Consider the following 25,875-nt stretch of genomic DNA (forward strand, 5'->3'; position numbering starts at 1 on the left):
CACCAGTCTCTTTGCTAAAACATAATAAGAGTCACCTTTGCTCCAATTCCCAACAAGTTCCTTATCTCTATCTGAGACCACCTCAGCCTGGACCTTATTGTTTGTTCATATCACTGTCAGCATTTTTGTCAAAGCCATTCAACAAATCTCTAGGAAGTTCCAAACTTTCCCACATTTTCCTGTCTTCTTATGAGCCCTCCAAACTGTTTCAGCCTCTGCCTTATACCCAGTTCCAAAGTCATTTCCACATTTTCAGATATTTTTTCAGCAACACCCCACTCCTGGTACCAATTTATTCTATTAGTCCGTTTTCATGCTGCTGATAAAGACATACCCAAGACTGGGAAGAAAAAGAAGTTTAATTGGACTTACAGTTCCACATGGCTGGGTAGGCCTCAGCATCCTGGCAGGAGGCGAAAGACACTTCTTAGAGTGCAGTGGCAAGAAACAAATGAGGAAGATGCAAAAGCAGAAACCCCTGATAAACCCTCAGATCTCGTGAGGCTTATTCACTACCACGAGAACAGTATGGTGGGAACTGCCCCCATGATTCAAATTATCTCCCACCAGGTCCCTCCCACAACACAAAGGAATTAAGGGAGTACAATTCAAGATGAGATTTGTCTGGGAACACAGAGCCAAACCATATCAGAGATGTATTTCAAAAATTCTATATACAGTAGTAGTTGGCCCCAGTGGCTCTTTGGATAGCAGAGTGATCATATAATATGACCCATGTGTGTGTTACCTACTTGATACTAGTGCTGGTTAATATTTAGTGAGTGGGTTGAAGGCATAATATAGACAAAGTGAAGCCTAGAGAAGCTGCAAATCCAGGGTTCAATCCTGCATCTCTCTCACTGTAATGAGTTAAAAACTTTTTTTAATGATTTCATAATTTTAAAATTACTATTTTGATTTTAAACAGCTGGGGTTAGTTTTTTATGTCTAGTTTTATGCAAAGGTGTCTACAAACTTTGTATTGAAGTTTGAGCTTTCCAAATAAGTAATACAAAAAGACCTACTTTTTGACACATAAAAATATGATACTAATTATATGGAAATTAACCAATTCTCAGAGTAATTTTTTTTCTTTTTTTTTTCTTTTTTTTTGAGATGGAGTCTCTCTCTGTCGCCCATGCTGGAGTGTAGTGGCGAGATCTCGGCTCACTGCAAGCTCCACCTCCTGGGTTCATGCCATTCTCTTGCCTCAGCCTCCCAAGTAGCTGGGACTGCAGGCACACCTGCCACCACGGCCAGCTAATTTTTGTATTTTTAGTAGAGACGAGGTTTTACCGTGTTAGCCAGGATGGTCTCGATCTTCTGACCTTGTGATCTGCCCGCCTTGGCCTCCCAAAGTGTTGGGATTGCAGGCGTGAGCCACTACGCCTGGCCTGAGTAATTTTATTTCTGTATAACCAGTGTTTCTTTCTCATAGACTTCCTTGCCATCCAGGAAGGGATTTCGACACCAGACCACCAAGTTTTTGTATCGCTTGGTGGGATCAGAAGATATGGCTGTGGACCAGAGTATTGTCAGCCCTTATACCTCTCGGATCTTGAAACCTTATATCAGGTATATGGAGAACTAGAGATGTGATGTCAGGTGTGTCATAAGAGATAATGATTGTGGTTTCTGTGCCCTATTCTCCTGTTGGAGAGAATAAAGATCACAAACTGTGAGCAGCATTGGCAAGGACTGAGTTCTGTGCTTCACCTCCAGTTTTGTCCTTTGCTTGTTTCAACTCTACTTTTTTACAGAGAACATGGTCCTTTGAAAGAAACTTAAAAAGCAAGAATAAATTAACTGAAAGATTACTTTGTGATTATCATAATCATTATTTTATTATTATTATTATTTTTTGAGACAGACTCTCGCCCTGTCACCCAGGCTGGGGTGCAGTGGTGCAATCTTGGCTCACTGTAACCTCCGCCTCCGGGGTTCAGGGAATTCTCTTGCCTCAGCCTTCTGAGTAGCTGGGATTATAGGCATGCACCACCAAGCCCAGGTAATTTTTGTATTTTTAGCAGAGACAGGGTTTCACCATGTTGGCCAAGCTGGTCTTGAACTCCTGACCTCAAGTGATCCACCCGGCTTGGCCTCCCAAAGTGCTGGGATCACAGGCGTGAGCCACTGGGCCCGGCCCTCATTATGTTATTTTAAATACTAAAGTTGTATATTTTTAGTAGTCTGAAGTGAAAAAATGTGAAAGACGTCTCAGTTGAGCCTCCATCTAGACTGGATGTATATGAAACAGTTTCCAATAATGAATCTCATTGTCCAGGCAATGAAATGGAAGCTGAGCTTGCTAGAGAGGTCCCAGCAGTGTCTGGCACTGTAAATGAGAGCACATTATTGCACTCATTGCACTCCAACTGCCCTGCAGCTCCATGATCACCCTCACCCTCCATGCCAGCACCACATTCCTGGGCAGGCACAGTGAGAAGCTGTTTATGAGCCTGCTCCAAGCTCACTTTGTCTCTGGTGTTCCCCAAATGCCCCACAAAGTTGAATGTTCCCTCTTCCGGCCTCCAAGGCACTGGAGATGCATCCTCATGTCTGACTCCTCGGGGTGAATCTGATGCTGTTTCTGTTTCCTCACTTTGTTCATGAAGGCACCTGGCACAGTCCCTGGTGGGTACAGAGGGCTTTAGCCTGATGAATGTTCAGAGTGAATTTTAGGTTTCATACATAAAAGTATAGCTGTAATCAAGCCAGCTTCGTGTAAAACAGTGCAGGTTACTTTAAAGTTTCAAGCAGATCAAAGAGTTTACATGAGTCAAAAAGCTAGGAATAATACCAGATGTTTTTCTTGACTTGAATTTGTTTATCTTCTGTGGTACCGGAGGCGTGATTATGAAACAAAGCCACCCAAACTGCAGCTCCTGTCACAGATTCGTTCCCACCTGCACAGGAGCGACCCTCACTGGACGCCGGAGCCCGACGCGCCTCTCGATTACTGTTATGTGCGGCCAAATCACATCCCAACGATCAACTCCATGTGTCAGGAGTTTTTTTGGCCTGGTATGTTCCCCCTCCCAAACCAGGCGGGTCATTTTTCTGTACAGTCCATTCTAGCAATTTTTAAAATTAGTTTATGTGATAGCCTTAAGATTTTTATTTATGATTTCATTTAGTTTGTCTCTGCTAATATAGAAATACTAAAATACAAATACCTCTTGTTTTCCTAAAATCTAGAAGAAGCCAGCAATAAACAGTGTTTTTGTTTGTTTCTCTTCCCTGTTTGTCTCTGCTTCCAGAGTAAAAGATTCATCCTGTTTTGCTTCTGCATATATTTAGATACCAGGTAATGTCTATCAAAGATACACGGACTGGTAGCTTGGGCGTGTTTGGACACTTTTGTTTTTGGCTTAATAATTCTTTGTTTATTTAGCTGTTCCTTAGAGAGTGTTAGTACAGCCAGAAGGTGTTTTTTAAAAGCCAAATACCCTGATCACAGACTTTGAGAATAAGGGTAGGCCCAGTTTAATTTGTCATTTTATCAGCCTTAACAAAATTGCCTCTGAAGACCAAAGTCATTAATTAAAGGAACACATTTTCATTGCTAAATATAAACTGTTATTTGTGGATCTGCTTTCCCATGCTGCCTTGAAACCTAAAGGAAATAATACGTACCTTTCAGGTGTTAGATACGATTTCATCAAGATTAGAGCTGTGTCGTCTTTATTGTCACATAATCACATAACCGTGCATGTGGTGGCAGAGCTGCACTCACTCTTTTGGGAGTCATATTGAGCCAAAAGTAACATTCTGGGATCATCTTCTGCTTCCTGCCCTTATGTTAGGTGCCTTCCATACATTATGCATAGAACCATGTTTTACTTATTTTTTGTGAAAGGTATCGTTTGTACAAAAGAGCTTATAAATTATATGTGTGTGGGGTAAAGGATGTGATAGAACACGCTCGGGGGGATCTTTATTCAACCCTGTCAGGTCTAGGTGTGCTCTTCATGTTACGCATTGCAGGAACGGAGTCTCTGAGACATTTTGAAATGTGCCAAGCCACACATGGTGGAGGAGGCTGAGTTCAAAGCCAGCTGTGTCCAATTCTGAACCTGTGCACTGCTACCTACCCTATTCTGCCACTCTTCTTTTAATATATGTACTTAGAAAATACTATGTTAATTTCAATGTTTTCTAAAATTCACTCTTATTTTTATGATCTGGATGTGTGGTATCTATGTTACCTCCAGTTTTGGTGTTTTTTTTTTTTTTTTTTTTTAGCACGCAGATGTAGCCATATGTACATGCTGAACAGCTTGGTGTTCCTTAATTCTCAAAGGCATGTGGTTTGAGTCTCTGATGGTTTCTTTTCTTAGGCATTGACCTGTCTGAGTGTCTGCAGTACCCAGACTTCAGTGTTGTTGTTCTTTATAAGAAAGTCATCATTGCCTTTGGCTTCATGGTTCCCGACGTGAAATACAATGAAGCTTACATTTCATTTCTCTTTGTCCACCCTGAATGGAGAAGAGCAGGAATTGCAACTTTCATGATCTATCATCTGATTCAGGTAAGTTGTCTATGTTTATGATTTATCACCTGTGTCTGGGCTCCCCTGAACAACCTGGAGGAGGAATGAAGCTAAGCTAGCCCTTCCCAGCATGGCCCAATGGAATGGTTTCCTTGGAAACCAAGTGAAGAAAGCCAGTCATCAGCATTCATGAGGTTGTCAAAGCACACAGACAAAAATCTCCGACCCTGTAAAATAAGATTATTATTTAGACCCAGCTTTCATAGAAACCAGTTTGTGAACATGTGTAGTAAATAAAATGAGAAAACACCAAAAGCAAGAGCTTTAGGGTAGACTATTCATATTAGTAATAGCTACTGCTCTTAGGATCATCACCTTCGCAACTCAGAGAAGTGAGGGTAGGACTATTATTTTTGTTTTTTAAAATATTTGTAAACATTTTAGCACAACTGTATCAATAAGAATTTATATATATATTTTGAGACAGGGTCTCATTCTGTCACCCAGGCTGGAGTGGCACAATCATAGCTCACTGCAGCCTCAACCTCCTGGGCTCAAGTGATTTTCCCGCCTCAGCCTTCTGGGTAGCCAGGACCACAGGCGCACACTACCATGCCTGGCTGAGTTTTTGTAGGGACAGGGTCTCACTGTGTTGCCTGGTCTGTACTTGAACTCCTGGGTTCAAGCAATCCTCCCACCTCAGCCTCCCAAGTGCTAGGATTATGGGCATGAGCCACCACGCCTAGCTACATATTTTATTATTGCTGATAGTTTTTAATTTTACTATCACTGTATAAGGCTGATATGAACCTTCTAAGATTTGATTCTAGTATTGAATTATAATTCATCCTTTGATATATTTGTATCACCTTTGAAGAAAATACACCAACATCAAAAAACATGCAAGGATTTTTTTCCCCTAGAGTTTTTTTAGTCAACTTTTACTTAGAAACCATTTGGTATGGAGGATTATATGTTATGCAGGCAAGATTCCTTTTAAAGAGGAGATGAAGATGATAAAAGTTGTTTCTCCAATTTTTAATGAAACTTGCTTAATAATTCCCAAATGTTGGCAGGAACCTTGAGAACCATTTTCCTAGAAATTGCTTTCCTTCTCTCCTTAGGCGGTGACTGTGTAAATCACTCACTGAGTAATTAATATGTGCTACTTTGGGTGGTGGTTTTCTCTTGAGAGTTTCTCAGTTATTTCTACAGCACTCCCTTTCTCTGCCCCATCCCACCCAAGAGTTGAGATCTCTCAGTATGCGTCTTTTTAACCTAGGAGAGCACTTAGAGGATTTGCTGCCTTATCTGTCACTGGTAAGGGCCTGAAGACAGGGCAGCAGTAGTACTTTGTCCTTGTGTGTGTGTGTCCTTGGTGTCCAGCATGAGGGCTGTACGGAGTCAGTCCCTGCTGAGTGTTTGCGAGGCCAGTGGAGGAGTGGTTCATCTTTGCAGGTGGGCACCTTCCCCTCCAGCCAGACCATACACCTGAGGGCCCAAACATAGGTGGCGCACAGTCGCTGATACTCAATGATGGCCACGGTGAGATCACGTATATTTGCATCTTGCAAACACTAACATGACCCCTCAAAATTTGCTTTAAAAATTTACAAGGTGCTCTTGTCCCTGGCACACTAGTAAGTGCTCTCTTGACCTAAAAATTCCTATGGATACACATGGAAGTTAAGCAGAGAAAGCAGGTAGCTATCAGATGACGGTCAACAGAGAAGTTCTTAGAGGCCTGAGAGAACCATGGGTTATAAATCTCAAGGACTCTATCAACTTCAGTATTTCAGTGCCTTCTTTATTAAAAAGTAAGTTCTTAAATGATATGACTTTTGGGACACCTTACTCTGTGTAGCTGATTAAATAATCTAAGGACTTGCCTTGTGTTGATAGAATGATTGTTACTCTTTTCCCCTAAGATTAGGTCAAAGCTGAATGTAGAAATCTCAGTTCTTTTTTTTTTTTTTTTTTGAGACGGAGTCTCGCTCTATAGCCCAGGCTAGAGTGCAGTGGCCGGATCTCAGCTCACTGCAAGCTCTGCCTCCCGGGTTCACGCCATTCTCCGGCCTCAGCCTCCCGAGTAGCTGGGACTACAGGCGCCCACCACCTCGCCCGGCTAGTTTTTTGTATTTCTTAGTAGAGACGGGGTTTCACCGTGTTAGCCAGGATGGTCTCGATCTCCTGACCTCGTGATCCACCCGTCTCGGCCTCCCAAAGTGCTGGGATTACAGGCTTGAGCCACTGCGCCCGGCCAAAATCTCAGTTCTAAGAAGCTAATTCTGCCAGTTTTAGAGAGACAGAAGGTGGACTTTGGGATTCAGAGGGTCTATACAAGGGCCTCAGGTTTTATCATTACATTCTTAATATTTCATGTTTGTACACGTAATTTAGCAGGCTTAGTAAGGAATTTTTACAGGTTTTGGGGAGGTACAAGATAACATCTAGTTTTAAAAACAAAATTTATTTTGTTCTGTATTTATTCAAGGTTATCATAGTGTTGGGTATTGAAATGTTTGACATACTTAAAGGTAAGTGAGTTATAAATAATAAAGCTGACAATAGTAATATCCCCATTGACCCTTTGCTTCAAAGAAAAATAAAAAACGCCCAAAATACTATCGATTTCCTTGGTCTTGTGAATGTTTTGATCAGCAGCAAAATGTCATTCTGTTTCCAGCTGTTGCTAGGTGTTGCAATGTCTCAGCCTCAGTCTCTGATTTCTCCAGTTTCCATAACTAACTGCCTACACTTAAAAGCGTTTCTTCACCTACTCATTTTCCCTCAGGCCTTTCCATTTTTATCTTGTATTTTTCCACTTTTTTGGCAGACCTGCATGGGCAAAGACGTAACCCTTCACGTCTCAGCAAGCAACCCCGCTATGCTACTGTACCAGAAGTTTGGATTCAAGACTGAAGAATATGTATTAGATTTCTATGATAAATATTACCCGTTGGAGAGTACAGAGTGTAAACACGCATTCTTTCTGAGGCTCCGGCGCTGATGTGAATACAGCTCAAAGAGAAATGCATGCACTATTGGAGAACAGATCGTGGAACAATCACTAAAGGCAGTGATTGATTTCACAGGGAGTCCTAATCTTCTCTGTGATTACATGGTCCTTCAAACTCCCAGCCGAAGTGAGAAAAGCGGCATGCAGTGAAATGAGCAGTGAGCAGCCTTTAGCAAAATCACCCTCCAGTCCTGCCTGGAGATGCCTTCAGCCAGCATCCCAGACTCCACAGTTAAATGAACCATGTCATGGTCCTCTCTCCACCTGATGGTTTGTAAGAGTGAAAGAGCATCTAACCTGATGCTCTTGGAGAGAGAGAACCTGTCTGTCGTAACTTAAAGGATGAGAAAATGTGGTGTAGCTATTAAAGATTCATGCAGTCCCAAGAGGCACTGTCCTGTCCTGGGATGATGAGAGATTATGAGATGATTTCATAAAAGGAATCCAACCCTGTGCCCAGCCATTGATGTGTTGTCATTGAATCCAGGAGGATTTCTAGGGCACTGAAGTTTCATTGTTTCTTTTGCTGACTTTGGTTACAGTCAGAAAAAATAAACTAGATGTTTGTGTCGACATCTTCTACCTGTTCTGCCTATTAGCATCTTCCTGCAGGGACTTGGACCCGTAGCCTGGGAGGTTGGTTTGGGATTGGGGTTGTTGGGCAGCCTGCCATTCACCTGGCCTATCCTGGCACTTCTCATACCCAAGACAGTTGTTTCACAGGAGTGGAGGTGTGGGTGATGCAAGTAGAACCCTCTGTAGATGTACCCTGTATGGTCTGCAGGACTAGACTGTTTGCCTTGTTTGTGGCTGTTGGAGATAGACTGTCAATCAGGTTGTTTGTGATCCAAGAACATTTCCAAAAGTATCAGGTGTTCTCAAATAAAAAGCTTTCTTTGCACAACTCATGGCCAGAGCTTCGATCTAGTCAGTTTGCTTTCAAACCCTCTTTAATTAAGATCAGTGGTTCTTAACTTTTTGGGACATGGATGACTTTGAGAATCCAAAGAAAGCTGAATACTCTCTAGAAAACTGTCATGCACATTTAAAATTTTGTATCAGGGATCTGTCAACCACAAGTTAAGAACATCTGTTCTAGAAGCTGTACTTGCAGCCAGCTCGAATTCCTTTGTGTGAGAGAGAATGTGTTGAGCTCCCACATTAAGCCAATCTGGAAGCTGTTCAGTCATCTGGGGAAACAGTCGAGGCTCCATTTCATTTGTGAGAGGAACTGTAGCAGCACTGTCTTATCTATTTCTCTCCTTTTCTTTACCTCCCACCCTACCTCCCAAGAGTTTTCTGCCTCTTTGAAAGGTTTTTGCTGACAGAATGGATTGTAACACCACGAAGTAAAATTGAGGAGACAACATTTCCTCATATGTAAACCAGCTTGTGATTGTTGTATGTGAATGTCAGGCATTTGTTGTTGCAAAGGGGGGCTCAAATAATTGTCTCTATAACTTCAAGGAGCTGAGGAAGGCTGTAATTGCTTTTACTGACTGTTTCACATTTTTTTTTAATTTTGAGAAATTTTTAGAAACCCTTTTCATCTCTTTTTTCTTTTTTTAATTTTGAGAGGGTCTCACTTTGTCGCCCAGGCTGCAGTGAAGTGGCACTGGCGCGATCTTGGTTCACTGCAGCCTCCACCTCCCAGGTTCAAGCGATTCTTCTGCTTCAGCCTCTTGAATAGCTGGGACCACAGGAACACACCACCACGCCTGGCTAATTTTTTGTGTTTTTGGTAGAGATGGGGTTTCACCATGTTTTCCAGGCTAGTCTTGAACTCCTGAGCTCAAGTGATCTGCCCACCTTGGCCTCCCAAATTGCTGAGATTACAGGCATGAGCCACCACACCTGGCCTATGAGATATTTTAATCATACACAAAGAGAATGATGCCACAAACCCCATCACCCATATTCAATAATTGTTGAAATTCTGTCTCATTTGCTTCATTTATCCTTTTTTTTTTTTTTGCCAAAATATCTTAAGGTAAATTCTAGATATCATATAATTTTACCACTACTTACTCAGATAGGTATTTCTAAAAAATAAGGATATTTTCTTATATAATTTCATGTTCAATTATCAGTCCTCTAACAAGATGAACACATTTGGAATTATCTAGCAGTCAACCTGTAGTCACACCTTTCGAATTGTCTTAGAAATTCGTTTTACAGTTGGTTTGTTGGATCAGCGGCCAAGCAGGGTCCACATAAGTGACTTACTGTCCTGTCTCCACTGCCTGTTCATCTAGAGTGCCGCCGCCCTATTACTGCGCTGCCACCAACAACATCAGTTGTCCCGTGGTGTGTCCCACATAGGGGTTGTCTGTTGGATCCTTGTTGTGTCTTTCATGGGGCAGGACTGACTGGACAAAGTGAGGAGTGGATTTGTGCTTGTCTCATTAGCAGAGAGTAGGGACAGCTGACTCCCTGCCCCACTCCAGTCCCTGCTTGGGTGTTGGGGCAGGGCCATTTCCCAGGGATGGGCTTGGTGGCCCCTGTGCGTGGGGCAGCTGTTAGTTTTGATCTGCCTTTTTCTCTGGCCCTTCTGAGCTAGCCCTGTAGTAAACCCTTAGCTAGTCCTCTAGAAGTGAGTGTCCACAGTGCCAGACTTGGGGCTGGGTTGCGGAAGAGCCATGTTTTGGTGGATTTACAGTCAAAATTTACTGTGAAGTTTCAGAATATCAAGTAAGGAGGAAGCCTTGCTTTTTCATGCCACAAAAGCGAGAATAAGTTCTGAATGAGTTCTGACAAGCTGAAGAACTCTGCCTTCAGTTGTGTGTTCATGAGAGAGTCTGGATTGTCCCCTTGGGAGGTGGCCTGGAGTAGCCAGGTGGGCCTTCGGGATCCGTAGCGGGGTGTAGGAATTCTGATTAATTATTGTCCGTATTTACCCAGTCTTTTTCTAGGGAGGTTGAGCTCTATTTACAGCAGGATGTTTAAGAACCAGAAACATAATTTTAAATTTTCTAAAGGCAGTTAACATATTTTACATAAAGTTTTCATCACCTGAAAGCCACATTGCCTTGGGACCTTTCCTGGAACTGTCTCCTGCAAGTGGCTTGGTGTCTTCACTACAGCCCTGGAGAGAAGCATCCAAGTTGACCCCACAATGTGGGGTTGCTTTACACAGTGTGGTTAAGGATATCCTCCAGGTATCTAACAGCAGGAAGTTGCAGTAAAAACATTATGTACCTCAGAAGTGGGAATGGCCGTGGGGTCATGAGACTCTTCCTTAGTACATACCTAACTCACATACTTGTGAGTTCGTTAGTACATACTTGACTCTGAGAAACGTATTATAGTTATTTGTTAGACACAAGTTCACAGTCTTAGTGAATGTCATGCTTCAGCTTCCTCATCTGTAAAACAGGGTTGATGTGACCCACCTCACACATTTGTAGTAATAGGAACAACAAGGTCAAGAAAATCACAAACGGAGGACCCTGAATTCAAAGCCAGGCAGTCTGGCACCACAGCCTGCAGCCTTCACTGCTCTGGCTAAGCCTTGGGGAGGGGGCTGGGAGGTGTGAGGGGTAGTTTAGGGGGTCTGTGTGTGTGTGACTTAGTACTGCCCGCAGTGCCGGGAGTGGTGCCCAGCACAGAGCCAGTACTCCACACATTGGATGAAGGAGGGAGAAAATGAACTGTGTGTACCAGGAGTTCAATGTGATGAGAGACCTCAGTAATGCCTCTTGTTTTTTTCACTTTTTAAATATCATAGGCATGGAAACTTTCTGTTTATCACAAATCATAAGTGTTTCTCATTGCACTCAGCCCCTTCTCTTTGCCTGGATAGGTAAAGGCAGCTCTTAGCCTCTTAGAAACTTACAACATTATATACAGGTTACCCCATGCCAGAAGCATCTCTACAAAAGTAACCAAAGACTGCAGTAAAATTTCAGTTTTATGAGCTGAAGGAAAAGACTGATGGCTGCTCAGGTTAAGAGGCTGGAAGATGGACAGTTTGTGCTGTCACAGATGGAATGGCTCCAGGAAAGCCCACATGTGTGAAGGGCAGCTCAGTCTTCCCCTGTAGCTTTGCTGCTTGTATAAGATGGAATTTTATTGCAGGTGACATCAGAGCATAGGTCTGGAAGGCCACTGGCCCAAGCATGGTGACGAAGTCCACCTAGAAACGCCGAAGACCCAACAAACATTCTGTCCAGCAGAGCAGGTTCCAGGTGCGTCACGTGTGAATCCCCTCAGCCCTTGGGACAGCCAGAGCTCCTCGGGGTTTGTCCGCACTGGGTGCGGTCAGTAATGTGCTGATAAATGACCACAGATGGGGGGTGAGGCGGGGAGAGGGGGAGCAGTAAACCAAGCCCCTGATTTGTCGTGTTTGCTGATTTCCATGGTGAAATACTGTTACTATGGCCAATCTTCTTTTTCTTTTTCTTTTTTTTTTTTTTTTTGAGACAGAGTTTCGCTCTTGTCACCCAGGGTGGAGTGCAATGGCACGATCTTGGCTCACGGCAACCTCCACCTCCCGGGTTCAAGTGATTCTCCTGCCTCAGCCTCCCAAGTAGCTGGGATTACAGGCGCCGCCACCACCCCAGCTAATTTTTTGTATTTTTAGTAGAGACGGGGTTTCACCATGTTAGCCAGGATGGCCTCGATCTCCTGACCCTCATGATCCACCCGCCTCGGCCTCAGAAAGTGCTGGGATTACAGGTGTGAGCCACTGCCCCCAGCCTAATTTTTGTATTTTTAGTAGAGATGGGATTTCACCATGTTGGCCAGACTGGTCTCGGACTCCCGACCTCAAGTAATCCACCCACCTTGGCCTTCCCAAGTGCTGGGATTACAGGCATGAGCCACCGCACCCAATACCACGGCCAATTTTCAAGCTACCAATGTGATGTCACTAAACCCAGAGGTAGAAAGATGTGTATAGTAGCCACCAGTGTATTGTATTTCTGTCACACAGAAACAATAGATGTAAGTTACCTCAGAAGCACAGGTTATAGTAACAAGCAGTCACATAATTGTCATGTAGTAAGTTGTTTTGTTTGTTTGTATTTTACAGAGATAGGGTCTTGCTATGTTGGCCAAGGTGGTCTTAAACTCCTGGCCTCAAGCAATCCTCCCACCTCACAAAGTGCTGGGATTAACAGGCATGAGCCACTGCACCTGGCTGACGTTTAGTACGTTTTGAGTATTGATTTTAAATATGATTGATATAATTGTAAATGTATATAATTTAACTTTTAATAATGACTTTGGAAATCTAACCACCAGCTCCTGCATGCAGCCGCCTCAGGGCTGGGCAGAATGGGGTCTGATGGCTTGCCTGGTGGTCCCATAAGCAGCAGATGTGAGCAGCTCCTGGAGCTCACCACATGCGGCCCACATTGTCAGCCTGGGCAAGGATGGAGCTGCCTCCTGAGGAGTTCCTGTGCGGCCAGGGGTGGCTGGTGGGGCGGACTAGGAAGGTCAGGGAGGCTTTCTGGAGGCCCTGGGAGGCCCAGGTCGCAGCCTCACACACACTGGATTGTGGCTTTTGTAGCTTCCAAGCTGGCTGCAGGGAGACCACTTCACCGAACACATTCTATGGCTTAAAGCAGTGGTCCCCAACCTTTTTGGCACCAGATACCAGTTTTGTGGAAGACAATTTTTCCATGGACTGGGGTTGAGGGGGGAATGGTTTCAGGATGATTCAAGCACATTACATTTATTGTGCACTTTATTATTATTACATTGAAATATATAATGGAATAATTATAAAAGTCACCATAAGGTAGAATCAGTGGGAGCCCTAAGCTTGCTTTTTTGCAGCTAGATGGTCCCATCTAGGGGTGATGGGAGACAGTGACAGATCATAGGGCATTAGATTCTCATAAGGAGAATCTAATCTCATAAGGAGAACCTAGATCCCTTAAATATGCAGTCCACAATAGGGTTCACACTCCTGTGAGAATCTAATGCCACTGCTGATCTGACAGGAGGCAGAGCTCAGGTGATCATGTGAGCGATGGGGAGCGGCTGTAAATACAGATGAAGCTTTGCTCACTTGTCTACTGCTCACCTCCTGCTGTGCAGCCCCGTTCCTAACAAGCCACAGACCAGTACTGGTTCATGGTCTGGGGATTTGAAACCCTTAGTTTAGAGCTTTGCTGCCACTTAAAAACACATGACTTGAAAAAAAGTCTTTTGGATTCATACCATTCACATTTTCACAATTATCAACGTTACATTTGTCCATTAGAAAAAGAGATGGACTGCTAAGACTTCTAGTTTCAAGTCTTAGAAATTTTCAGATTCTAAAGAAAGGAAGGTTAAATTTTTAAAAATTTATCTATTTATTTATTTTTGAGACAGTGTCTTTGTCGCCCAGTCTGGGTTTCAGTGGCGCCATCTCACTGCAGCCTCCTCCTTCAGGTGCAAGCCATTTTCGTGCCTCAGCCTCCTGAGTAGCTGGGATTACAGGTGCATGCCACCACACCTTGCTCATCTTTTTGTATTTTTAGTAGAGACAGGGTTCACCATATTGGCCAGGCTGGTCTCAAACTCCCTACCTCAGGTAATCCACACACCTCTGCCTCCCAAAATGCTGGATTACAGGTGTGAGCCTCCGTGCCCAGCCAGGAGGGTTAAATATTTTATCACCTACTTTTGTCAATGTTTCTCATTGGTGACAATCAAGAACTAGAAGAGAGAATTGTTAACATCTGTGATTGCCGGGCGTGGTGGCTCACGCCTGTAATCCCAGCACTTTGGGAGGCCGAGGCGGGCGGATCATAAGGTTAGGAGATCGAGACCATCCTGGCTAACACGGTGAAACCCTGTCTCTACTAAAAATACAAAAAGTTAGCCGGGCATGGTGGCGGGCGCCTACAGTACCAGCTACTGGGGAGGCTGAGGCAGGAGAATCACTTGAACCCAGGAGGTGGAGCTTGCAGTGAGCCCAGATCACGCCACCGCACTCCAGTCTGGGTGAAAGAGTGAGACTCTGTCTTAAGAAAAAAAAAAAAAAGCTCGTGATTAGGAATTGTATGCAACCGTTTCAAGGGTAATATCTGATATTTTTTAAATGTCCATGAAAACCAGATCAAGTTTCTCATGAAAATATTTGAAGAGATTTTATTTGAAAATGATATATAAATTCAATATTTAGTACATTATTTTACTTTCTCCTAAGAATGTAAAAATGGTTTTCTTCACTAAGCTCTAAGTGGGTGCGTTCATCCCTCTGGCGTGTCCAGTATGTGGCACACATACTCTTTTATTCGTGCCCCATGACTCGGGGAGAATGCTTATGGGCCACCTCTGCTATCCAGTAACAGCCGAAGGACATTCTCAGAGCCATTGTCTCAGCAACTCCATGAGGTGGTCCTGTAATTGCCTCCATTTTATAGAAGAGAAAGGTGAGGCTCGAGAGGTAAAGAAACTCCCCAAGGATGCACAGATAGTAAAGTAGGGCTAATGGTTAGAGAGTAATGCCAAGGCTAGGCCACAGATGGAAGGGATTGCAAGGGAATATTCTGTGTTCTTTTTTTCTTTTTTTGAGACAGTGTGTCGATCTGTTGCCCAGGCTGGAGTGCAATGGCACCATCTCGGTCCACTGCAACCCCTGCCTCTGAGGTTCAAGCAATTCTGCCTCAGCTTCTCAAGTAGCTAGGATTACAGCCTCCCACCACCACACGCGGCTAATTTTTTTTGTTTTTTGTTTTTTGTTTTTTTTTGAGACAGAGTCTCACACTGTTGCCCAGGCTGGAGTGCAGTGGCATGATCTCGGCTCACTGCAGCCTCGGCCTCCCAGGTTCAAGCAATTCTCCTGCCTCAGCCTCCCAAAGTGCTGGGATTACAGGCGAGAGCTACCGCACTCGGCCTAATTTTTTGTATTTTTAGTAAAGATGGAGTTTTGCCATGTTGGCCGTGGCTGGTCTCAAACTTCCGACCTCAGGTGATCAGCCCACCTCAGCCTCCCAAAGTGCTGGCATTACAGACATGAGCCACTGCACCTGGCCTATTTTGTGTTCTTTAAGGTTTATGGCATTTGTAAGTTGTTTGTTTTTATTTTATTTATTTATTTTTATTTTTAATTATTTATTTTTTGAGACGGAGTCTCGCTCTGTTGCCCAGGCTGGAGTGCAGTGGCGTGATCTCGGCTCACTGCAAGCTCTGCCTCCCAGGTTCACTCCATTCTCCTGCCTCAGTCTCCCGAGTAGCTGGGACTACAGGCGCCCACCACCACACCTGGCTATTTTTTTTCTATTTTTAGTAGAGATGGGGTTTCACCGTGTTAGCCAGGATGGTCTTGATCTCCTGACCTCGTGATCCGCCCACCTCGGCCTCCCAAAGTGCTGAAATTACAGGCATGAGCCTCCACACCTGGCAGCTATTTGTTTTTAAAGACAGATCTAGCTTTAAAAATGGAAGCAACTTGATCAAAATTCTGTTACAAAATTTTTGAAACCATTGAAGTTTAATGTTAGATAAACTAAATTTAGAGAACTATATGAGAGGCCGTGTGCTGATGCCTCCCCACATTACATTTTACTCGGCAAATAATAATGCCTTTATTTGCTAAAATGCTAGCTTGTATCAGTGTCTGCAATGGCTCTTCTGTGCAGGGGTAGGTGCTGTTGTTTGTATTAACCAGGTTTTGGGCTCCCTGGGAACTGAGGTTGCTCTTGTCCTCCCCAGCACTTGACTGAGGCCTGGGCACATAGAGACACTCAGTTGCCAAGATCCCCAAAGCAGTGATGGCTTGCCTCTGGAGAACAAGTCCTCTGGACAGCTTACCGCTTTCCTCCCCTTCCCAGAGAGCTAAACCAGCCTTGCCCTGCAAAAACCCCAACACAGAAGGAGGCACCAGCTATGACCTGGCAAGAACTCATGTCCTTTGAGGTTTCATTGTTAAAAATTACAGCTATGGGCCAGGCGCCCTGGCTCACACCTGTAATCCCAGCACTTTGGGATGCCGAGGAGGGTGGATCACCTGACGTCAGGAGTCAGACCAGTCTGATCAACATGGTGAAACCCTGTCCCTACTAAAAGTGCAAAAATTAGCTAGGCGTGGTGGTGCACACCTGTAATTCCAGCTACTCAGGAGGCTGAGGCAAGAGAGTTGCTTGAACCCGGCAGGTGGAGGTTGCACTGAGCCGAGATTGTGCCACTGCACTCCCAGCCTGGGCAGCAGAGTGAGACTTCGTCTCAAAAAAGCAAACAAAAAATTACAGGTATGTTATATTCTGCTCTTTAAGTGTATCTGATTTGTTTTAATATTAAAATGGATTTTAACTCTACTCCAAAGCTTTGGGTAGAGCTGAAACCCTAAGAAGACGGGCAGTTTTAGCTTATGGTTTGGGACACTCTAGGAGCCTCCAGAGAGAGACAGAGAGAGAGAGAGTGAGTGTATGCATGTGCACACACACAAATGTGCACCACCAATCTGAAATTTCATTCTTTTCCTCCTAATGAATATTCAAGGAGTTCAAGACAGACCTGTTTTCACTTTGAGTGACACTTTATAATTCATTTCATTCTGAGAAAGAGAATTTTGAATTGAAGATAAATGACAGTTGAAAAGCAAACATGGTACTAATATGTTCACATTTGCCCAAAATGTCTAGTATTCCAGTTAAACTGAATATTGCTAAAGGTTCAATTAAATGAAAAGATATGTCCAGCGAAGGACATTAGGCTCCAAGTGGGATAAAAAGCAAAAGCCTGATCTTAGAGGGTCTTGAGGAAGCAAAGATTGTTGGCAACATGGGCCCTTGTGATTAAGCCTTAGGCTGTGGCCTCATGCCTCTGAGTACAGTAGTTGCTTACCACTGAGGAGTAGACACTATTCAGCTCTTGCAGAGCCAATGCAAGGCTGGGCTTGGTAAAAACAGCAAAGGCCACAAAGCATTAAGCAGACAATATTAGGTGCTAAAAATGCAAAAATAATGGAAGCTCTCATTTCTGAACTCTTCTTTCTCCAGCAGCTCTATGAGGTGGTCCTGTAATTGCCTCTATTTTATGAAGAGAAAACTGAGGCTTCAGAGGTTAAGTAACTCCCCAAGGATGCACAGATAGTAAGCAGAAGATAGCATCGAAGTCCAGGCTAGAATGGACCTCTCAGCCAGCCCCCTCCCTATCTGCAGAAGTGTGTAGGATGTAGGAGGAAATCATCCAAGGCCAAAGAGGCCCTTGAACGTTGAATAGGGACTCATGATTCAGAGCCCAGTCATATACTTCCCATTCACTTTGCTGGTGGGACCTCTAAACCTCTTGTTTAGATATTTGTTTGCTGGTCTCCCAAGTCAGGGTTCTTAATCTGAGGTGGTCGTATGCAAAGGCAAGTATATATGAGTATGTATTTCTGGGGAGAGGGCCTGAAGCTTTATCAGATCTTCAAAGGGGTATGTAAGACAAATAGCAGTAATTAGCCCTGTTCAGATGCAGACTCAAGGCCGGGCGTGGTGGCTCACGCCACTCAGCACTTTAGGAGGCCAAGATGGGCAGATCACCAGAGGTCAGGAGTTTGAGACCAGCTTGGCCAACATGGCAAAACCCCGTGTCTACTAAAAATACAAAAATTAGCCGGGCATGGTGGTGGGTGCCTGTAATCCAAGCTCCTTCTTGGGAGCCTGAGGCAGGAGAATGGTTTGAACCAGGGAGGCGGAGGTTGCAGTGAGCCAAGATTGTGCCACTGTACTCCAGCCTGCGCAACAGAGTGAGACTCTGTCTCCAAAAAACAAAACAAAACAAAAAACAGATGCAGACTCAAGGAAGAAACTTTCTAGAGCCAGCTGGGTAGTTGGGATAAAGGTACAAAGGGAACGACTCACCGAACAGTAACTTTAAAATGTTTATTTTAAATTTTGACATAATATCAGGCTTAAGGAAAAGTTGCAAAAGAGTACAGAGAATTTCCAGATACTCTTTACCCCAGTTCTGTAAATGTTAATATTTTATACATTTGCCTCTCCCTCCTCTCTTTCCCACACATGCACACTCACTCATATACGCAGACACTTTTTTTTTTTCTGGACAAGTTAAAAGTTAGATATCATGCCCATTTTACCCTTAATGTTTTGGTGTGTATTTCTAAAAGCAAGGAATGTTCTTACCTAACAGTACGATGATCAAAATCAGGGAAATCAGTGTTAATATGCTGTTATCCAATCTATAGATCAAATTCAGATTTCACTAATTGTCCTACTACTGCCCCATAGCAAAAGAATATCCAAGATCCAGTGTTGCATTCAGTTGCCATGCTTCTTTAATCTATAACCGGGAACTGTTCCTGAGTCTTTTGGCACTGACATTTTGAAGAGTACTTGGCTAATGTGTAGAATGTCCCTGAATTTGGGTATGTTCGCTGTTTCCTCATGCTTGTTGAAATTTGTTTTTGTGACCTAACATATGATTTATCCTGGAGAAAGGTTCATATACTGAAGTGAAGAATGTGTATTCTACAGCAGTTAGATGAAATGTTTTATAAATATCTGTTAAGTCCATTTGGTCTAGAGTGCAGTATAAGTCTGAAGTTTCTTTGTTGATTTTCTTTCTAGATGACCTCTCCAATACTGAACGTAGGGTGGTGAAGTCCCCAACTATTCTTGTGTTGGAGTCTATCTCTCCTTTTGGTTTTCTCAAAAAGGCCTTTTCAGACCAATGGAACTTATCTCTTAAGTTCTAATAATATTTATTTTATATATCTAGGTTCTCTGGTGTTGGATGCATATATATTTATAATTGTTATATCCTCTTGCTGAATTTATCCCTTTATCAATTTATATAATGGCCTTCTTTGTCTCCTTTTATGGTTTTTGACTTAAAAGTTTATTTTATCTGATGTACGAATAGCTACTCTTGCATGCTTTTGGTTTCCATTTGTGTGCAATGTCTTTCCATTTCTTCACATTCAGTTTTTGTGTGTCTTTTCAGGTGAAGCAAGTTTCTTGTAGGCAGCATATAGTCAAATCTTAACTTTTTTTTTTTTTTTTTACCCATTCAGCCAGTCTATATATTTTATTTATTTATTTATTTAGTTTTATTATTAGTAGTATTTTTGAGACACAGTTTCACTCTTGTTGCCCAGGCTGGAGTGCAATGGCACGATCTCAGCTCACTGTAAACTCTGCCCCCCAGGTTCAAGTGATTCTCCTGCCTCAGCCTCCTGAATAGCTGGGATCACAGGCATGTGCCAACTTACTCAGCTAATTTTGTATTTTTAGTAGAGACGGGGTTTTACCATGTTGGCCAGGCTGGTCTCAAACTCCTGACCTCAAGTGATCCACCCACCTCGGCCTGCCAAAGTGCTGGGATTACAGGCATGAGGCACCATGCCCGGGCAGTCTGTATTTTTAAATTAGGGAATTTAAGCCATTTGCCTTCAAGGTTATTATTGATAGTAGGTGAGAACTTACTTTTGTCATTTTGTTAATTGTTTTTTGATCGGTTTGTATATCCTTTGTTCCTTTCTCCCTCTCTTGTTGCTTATCTTTGTGATTTGGTGGTTTTCTGTAGTAATCATGTTTGATTCTTTTTTACTTTCCTTTCACTTGTGTATCTGCTGTACCAGCAAATTTTGGACTTTCATGTGTTTTTATGATTATAGGTATTGTCTTTTCACTTCCCGATATAGGATTCCTTTAAGCATTCCTTGTAGAATTGGTCTAGCGGTGATGAATACCCTCCATTTTTCTTGTATAGGAAAGACTACTACTCTTTTATTTCTGAAGGATAGCTTTGCTGGGTATAGTACCCTTGGTTGGCAGGTTTTTTCTTTCAGCACGTGGAATATATCATCCCATTCTCTCCTGGACTGTAATGTTTCTGCTAAGAAGTCTGCTGTTAGTCTGAAGGGGCTAATATGTGACTTGATGCTTTTTTGTTGTTGTTTTTTAGCATTTTCTCTGTCTTTGACATTTGATAATTTCACTATAATGTGCCTAAGAGAGGATATTTTTAGGTTGAATCTATTTGATGATCTTTGAGCTTCCTGTGTCTTGATGTCTATATCTCTTCCAAGACTTGTGAAGTTTTTGACTATTTCATTAAATTGGTTCTCTTTGCCTTTCCTCATTTCTTCTCCTTCTGGAACTCCCAAAATTCAAATATTTGTTTGCTTGATGTTTTCCCATATGTCATGTAAGCTTTCTTCATTAAAATTTCTCTTTTTTTCTTTATTTTTGACTGACTGGGTTATTTCAAAAGACTTGTCTTCAAGTTTAGAAATTCTTTCTTCAGCTTGATCTGGTCCAGTTTTGAAGATCTTGTATTTTTAAATTTCATTTATTGAATTCTTTATTTCCAGGATTTATGTTTGCTTCTTTTTATATGTATATATCTATCTGTTTAATTTCCCATTCAGATTGTGAATTGCTTTTCTGATATCTTTGTTTTGTTACCTGTGTTCTCTTGTATCTCCATGTGTTCCTTGAGATCTTTATTTTGAAATCCTTTTCAGGCATTTAATAAATTTTATTTTCTTTGTGTTCTGTTACTAGAGAATTATTTTGTGTGTGTGTGTGTGTGTGTGTGTGTGTCTGTTTGGAGGTGTTGTGTTTCCTTGCTTTTTTATATTTCTTGTGTTTTTATGTTGATATCTGCACATCTGGTGTAACAGATGCTTCTTCCGCTTTTATGGAATAGCTTTCATAGGGAATTACTTTTTCCAGTAGATGTATCTGTAGTGTCAGTGGGTAGGGCACTTTGCCTTTAGTTATGGGTGGGCACCATAGTGTAGTCTTCATATGATTTCTTTGACTGTATCAATGCCAGTGGTATCTGTGAATGCCTCAGTGGCTTTGGCTACAATTTGTGGAGATTGTGGTGAGACTTTGCTGGGGACTGGGATGACCAGTGGCTAGGCTGGCTAGTCCTCAGGCCCTTGGGCAGGGCACGTGGGCAGTAGAGCCCCTGGTGGGTCAGTCATCAGGCCCCCAGGTGGTGGGAACATGGATGACAGTGGCAGCAGGCCTGGTAGGGTTGTCCTTGGACCCCCAGGGGGCAGCCACTAGTGGGGGCAGCAGTGGGTCCTCTGTCAAGCTAGTCCCTAGGTGGAACATGTGAGCACTGGTAGTGGCAGCATGGGCCCCTGGTGAGCCAGTCCTCAGGCACATGAGCAGGGAAGTGGCAGCAGTGGGCCAGGTGGGCCATGGGGACCAGCCATGACAGTGGCATGGGTACCAGCAATGGCAGCAGCAGACTCTGGGGAGGTCAGTCATTGACTTTCAGGTGGTGCATGCATAAGGGTGTACAGCAGCTCCGTTGCTGGACAAGCTGGGTCTCTGCCAGTGGCAATGGCCCTGGGCAGGCAGCTCTCAGTGTCTGGGGAGTGCATGTCTCTGCTCTGTATATCCTGGGAGCAGCCTCCTTGATGTGCTGGACTGCTTGTTCCCAGGATATAGTGCACTGTGTGGGCTCAGGTACCCAGGAAAATGGCCACATGGCTGAATCCAGTTGGTGTCACAACACTTCTGCATGCTGAGGGGATGTCAGCAGGGCCCTAGACATCAGAACCTTTCCTTTTTAGCACACAAAATTTTTAAAAAGTTATAATTCAACCCAATGTATTATATTTAATTTCCTACTTTTTAAAGTATTGAATAGATGACTTATGAGGTACAAAATGGAGAACTTTTACTTCTCACTTTCTCTTTTATTTTGAGATAGAGTCTTACTCTGTCTTCCAGGCTGGACAGCAGTGGCATGGTCTCAGCTCACTGCAACCCCCGCCTCCTGGGTTCAAGCTATTCTCCTGCCTCAACCTCCTGAGTAGCTGGGATTACAGGCACCTGCCACCACGCCTGGCTGATTTTTTGTATTTTTAGTAGAGACAGTTTCACCATGTTGGTCAGGCTGGTCTCAAACTCCTAACCTCAGGTTATCCACCCTTCTTGGCCTCCCAAAGTGCTGGGATTACACACATGCGCCACCACACCCAGCCACACTTCTCACTTCCAAACTTACTGCAAAGCTACAGTGATCAAAGCAGTGTGGTGATGATGGCATAAGGACAGATCATATAGAACAACAGAATAGAATTAAGAGCCTAAAAATAAACCCTTATCAGCTGATCAATGAGAAAGGAATAGTCTTTTTAGAAAATGGTTCTGGGACAACTGGATATCCACATGCCAAATGAATGAATGTGGACCACCCCGCCCCGTCCTACTTCACATCATACAAAAATTAACACAAAATGTATCATAAACCTAAATGTAAGAACTAATACTATAAAACTCTCAGAAGAAAGCATAGAAGTAAATTTTCATGATCTTGGTTAATCAGTGGTTTCTTAAATATGATGCTCAAAGCACAAATGATAAAACATTGATAAATTATATTTAATAAAAATTAAAAGCATTCAACTTCAAAAGACATCATCAACAAAGTGAAAAGACAGCCCATAGACTGGAAGAAAACCTTTCAAAGTCATATATCTGATAAGGTATTTATATCCAGAGTACATACAGAACTCTTACAACTCCATAATATAAACACCCACCCAGATGGGCTTATAGGTTAATTCTAGCAAACATTTAGGAAAGAAATTATAGCAATTATTTTCCAATCTATCTTTCAGAAAATAGAAGCAGAGGTTCTACTTCCTAACTCATTCCTGAGGTCAGCATTACGCTAATACCAAAACCAAATACACTGCAAGAAAACTACAGATTAGTATCGCTCATGAACATAGGTGCAGGAATTCTCAACAAAATATTAGCAAGTTGAATCCAATAATGTATAAACAGAATTATAAAAGACAACCAAGTGTGATATATCCAGGAATATAAGGCTGGTTCAGCATTCAAAAATCAGTTAATGCAATTCTCATTAACAGACCAAAGAAGGAAAATCACATGATTATATCAATACATGCATAAAAAGCATTTGACAAACTTCAAATACCTATGCATGATAAAAACTCTCAGCAAAGTAGGAATAGATGAGAATTTCCTTAACTTGATACAGAACACCTACAAAAACTCTACAGCTAAAATCATAACTAAGGGTGAAAAGCTAGAAGTGTATACACTAAGATCAGGAACAAGGCAAGGATGTCCTCTTCCTTTCACCACTCTTTTCAATATTGTACTAGAAGTCCTAGCTCATGCAATAAGATAAGAAAATAAAACTGTTTACAGATGACATGATTACCTATGTAGAAAATTCAAAAGAATAAACAAAAAACTCCTGGAATTAACAAGTGATTATAGCAAGGTTGCAGGATATAAAGTTAGTATACAAAAGTCATTCACTTTCCTATATATTAGTAATGAACAAGTGGAATTTGAAATTTAAAAAACACAATGTTATTTATATTAGCAACCTCTAAAATGAAATACTTAGGTACAAATCTAACAAAATTAAAGGTATACAGACTGTGAAGGAAGATATAATGCTATCTTTGTTTGCGGATGATATGATTGTGTTGAAAATACGAATAATAAAGAAAAAAAAAAAAACTCCAGAAACTAATAAGTGATTATAACAAGGTTGTAGGATACAAGGTTAATACAAAAAAAGCCAGTCACTTTCTTATATACCAGCAATGAACAAGTGGAATTTGAAATTAAAAACACAGTACCATTAACACTAGTACCAAAAAAGAAATACTTAGGTACAAATCTAATAAAACATGCATAAGATGTATGTGAGAAAAACTGTAAAAGTCTAATGAAAGAAATCAAGTTACTAAATAAATGGGGAGCTATTCCACGTTCATGACAAAGTAATGGTATTGATGAAAGAGTAAAGAAATAGATTAATGAAACAGAATAGTGAGCCCAGAAATAGACCCACATGAATATAGTCAGCTGATCTTTGACAAAGCAGCAAAGGCAATACAATGGAGCAGAGATAGTCTTTCCAACAAAGGATGCTAGAAGAACTTGAGGTCCTACACCTTTCATAAAAATTAACTCAAAATGGATCAAAGATCTAAATGTAAAATGCTAAGCTATGAAAGTCCTAGAAGATTACATAGGAGAAAATCTACATGACCTTGGGTATGATGATGACTTTTTAGATATAATACCAAAAGTATGATTAATGAAAGAAATAACTAGACTTTCCTAAGGTTAAAAATTTTGCCTTCTCATTACAAATGAGAAGGCAAGCCACAGACTAAAAGACATAATTGTAATAGACTTATTTAAGATATACAAATAACCTTAAAACTTAACAAAGAAGATATATATGGCAAATAAGCATATGAAAAGATGCTCAACATCACATTAAAGAATTGCAAATTGAAACAATGAGATACAACTACATACCTTTCAGAACATTTTAGGGGAATTTCGGTGTTTCTCATTTATTTAAATAAGTTCTTGCTACAGTTTTGGTGGTAATCCTCACGAGTCTGAGGGGACTGATTGCATCTGGAGAATTTACGGGGAAGCCTCAGAAGCTTATTTCATGAATTATTAGAGTGAGGAGGAGGTTGAGCGAGGGAGGGCAAGAGAAGAAAGAGACCAAGACAAGGCAAAACAACCCAAAGGCAGGTATTGTTGCATCTTCTAGTCCCTCAGCTGGGCCTCAACCAACCGCCAGTGCTCATCTCTGAATGCTAGGAGGAGGGACTGTAAGGAGAAACTGGTCATCTGTTCTCTTTCTCTGGAGGCCCTTTGTTCCAGTTGCACAGCCTGATTCGCTCTTCTATCTGCTCCCATTAGTCAATGAAGGCCTGGTGTCACCATCCCAGGAACCCGGATTCCTTCTCTGGCTCCCTCCAGTCAGCAACCCCAGATTGCTCTTTCTTCCCACTTAACCCTGCTCCCTTTTGAATCTCATAGAAATTTGTATTTTCTCTTCTGATTCTCAGGTTATTTGCATTACAGCCGCTGTAAAAAACTTGGCCTTTGGATTGTTTGGGCTTGAATCCTGTACCTACTATTTCCTGCCTGTGTTTCAGCTTCCCTACTTGTTAAAAATATATCTTTTGTTGTGAGGGGTGTGTGAAGTCCTACATGGTGCCTCATAACTGGTGGGTACACAACAATGGTTGTTATCCTCAGGAGTAGAGAGTACCCCAAACAGTGTGGGGCTAGAACCATGTAATTCCTAACCTTCACTGCACAAAGCACCAGGTTCCTGGGTTCCTTCCTCAGAGAATCTCATGTAGTTGGTCTGGGGTGCAGCCCTGGCATAGAGGTTTGTAAAAGCTTCCCAGTCCAGATGATCCTGACAGACGGCCAAGACTGAGAACGACAGGTGTGAGGGACTAATCAAGGATAGAAGTCTATGTGTGCACTTTATCTAACCCGCCTCACCCCGTAGATCCTATGCCTTTGCTTAACCCTAGTCTTGAAGAGTCCCCAGGCACACTGTGCCTCCAATGCTGGACAGGCCCTCATTTCACTTTCTGAAGTGCATTTCTTTCTCCAAGCCGGAAGGCCTGTCTGAACGT

At 42.4% G+C, this 25,875-nt stretch overlaps 1 protein-coding gene across 1 annotated transcript in view; it reads left to right on the plus strand.

The window, feature by feature from the left end:
• CSRP2BP (CSRP2 binding protein) overlaps positions 1-8,415 on the plus strand; it is a 57,343-nt gene extending 48,928 nt beyond the window's left edge. Inside the window, exons 7-10 of the mRNA XM_011979492.1 lie at positions 1,439-1,575; positions 2,849-3,024; positions 4,341-4,531; positions 7,329-8,415. Of these exons, the coding sequence (XP_011834882.1) occupies positions 1,439-1,575; positions 2,849-3,024; positions 4,341-4,531; positions 7,329-7,502 (678 nt within the window). The 3' untranslated portion in view covers positions 7,503-8,415. The remainder of the gene's footprint in view (positions 1-1,438; positions 1,576-2,848; positions 3,025-4,340; positions 4,532-7,328) is intronic.
• The last annotated feature ends 17,460 nt before the right edge of the window (positions 8,416-25,875 follow it).

This window comes from Mandrillus leucophaeus, unplaced genomic scaffold (assembly GCF_000951045.1).
Source record: "Mandrillus leucophaeus isolate KB7577 unplaced genomic scaffold, Mleu.le_1.0 Scaffold202, whole genome shotgun sequence".
NCBI lineage: Eukaryota > Metazoa > Chordata > Mammalia > Primates > Cercopithecidae > Mandrillus > Mandrillus leucophaeus.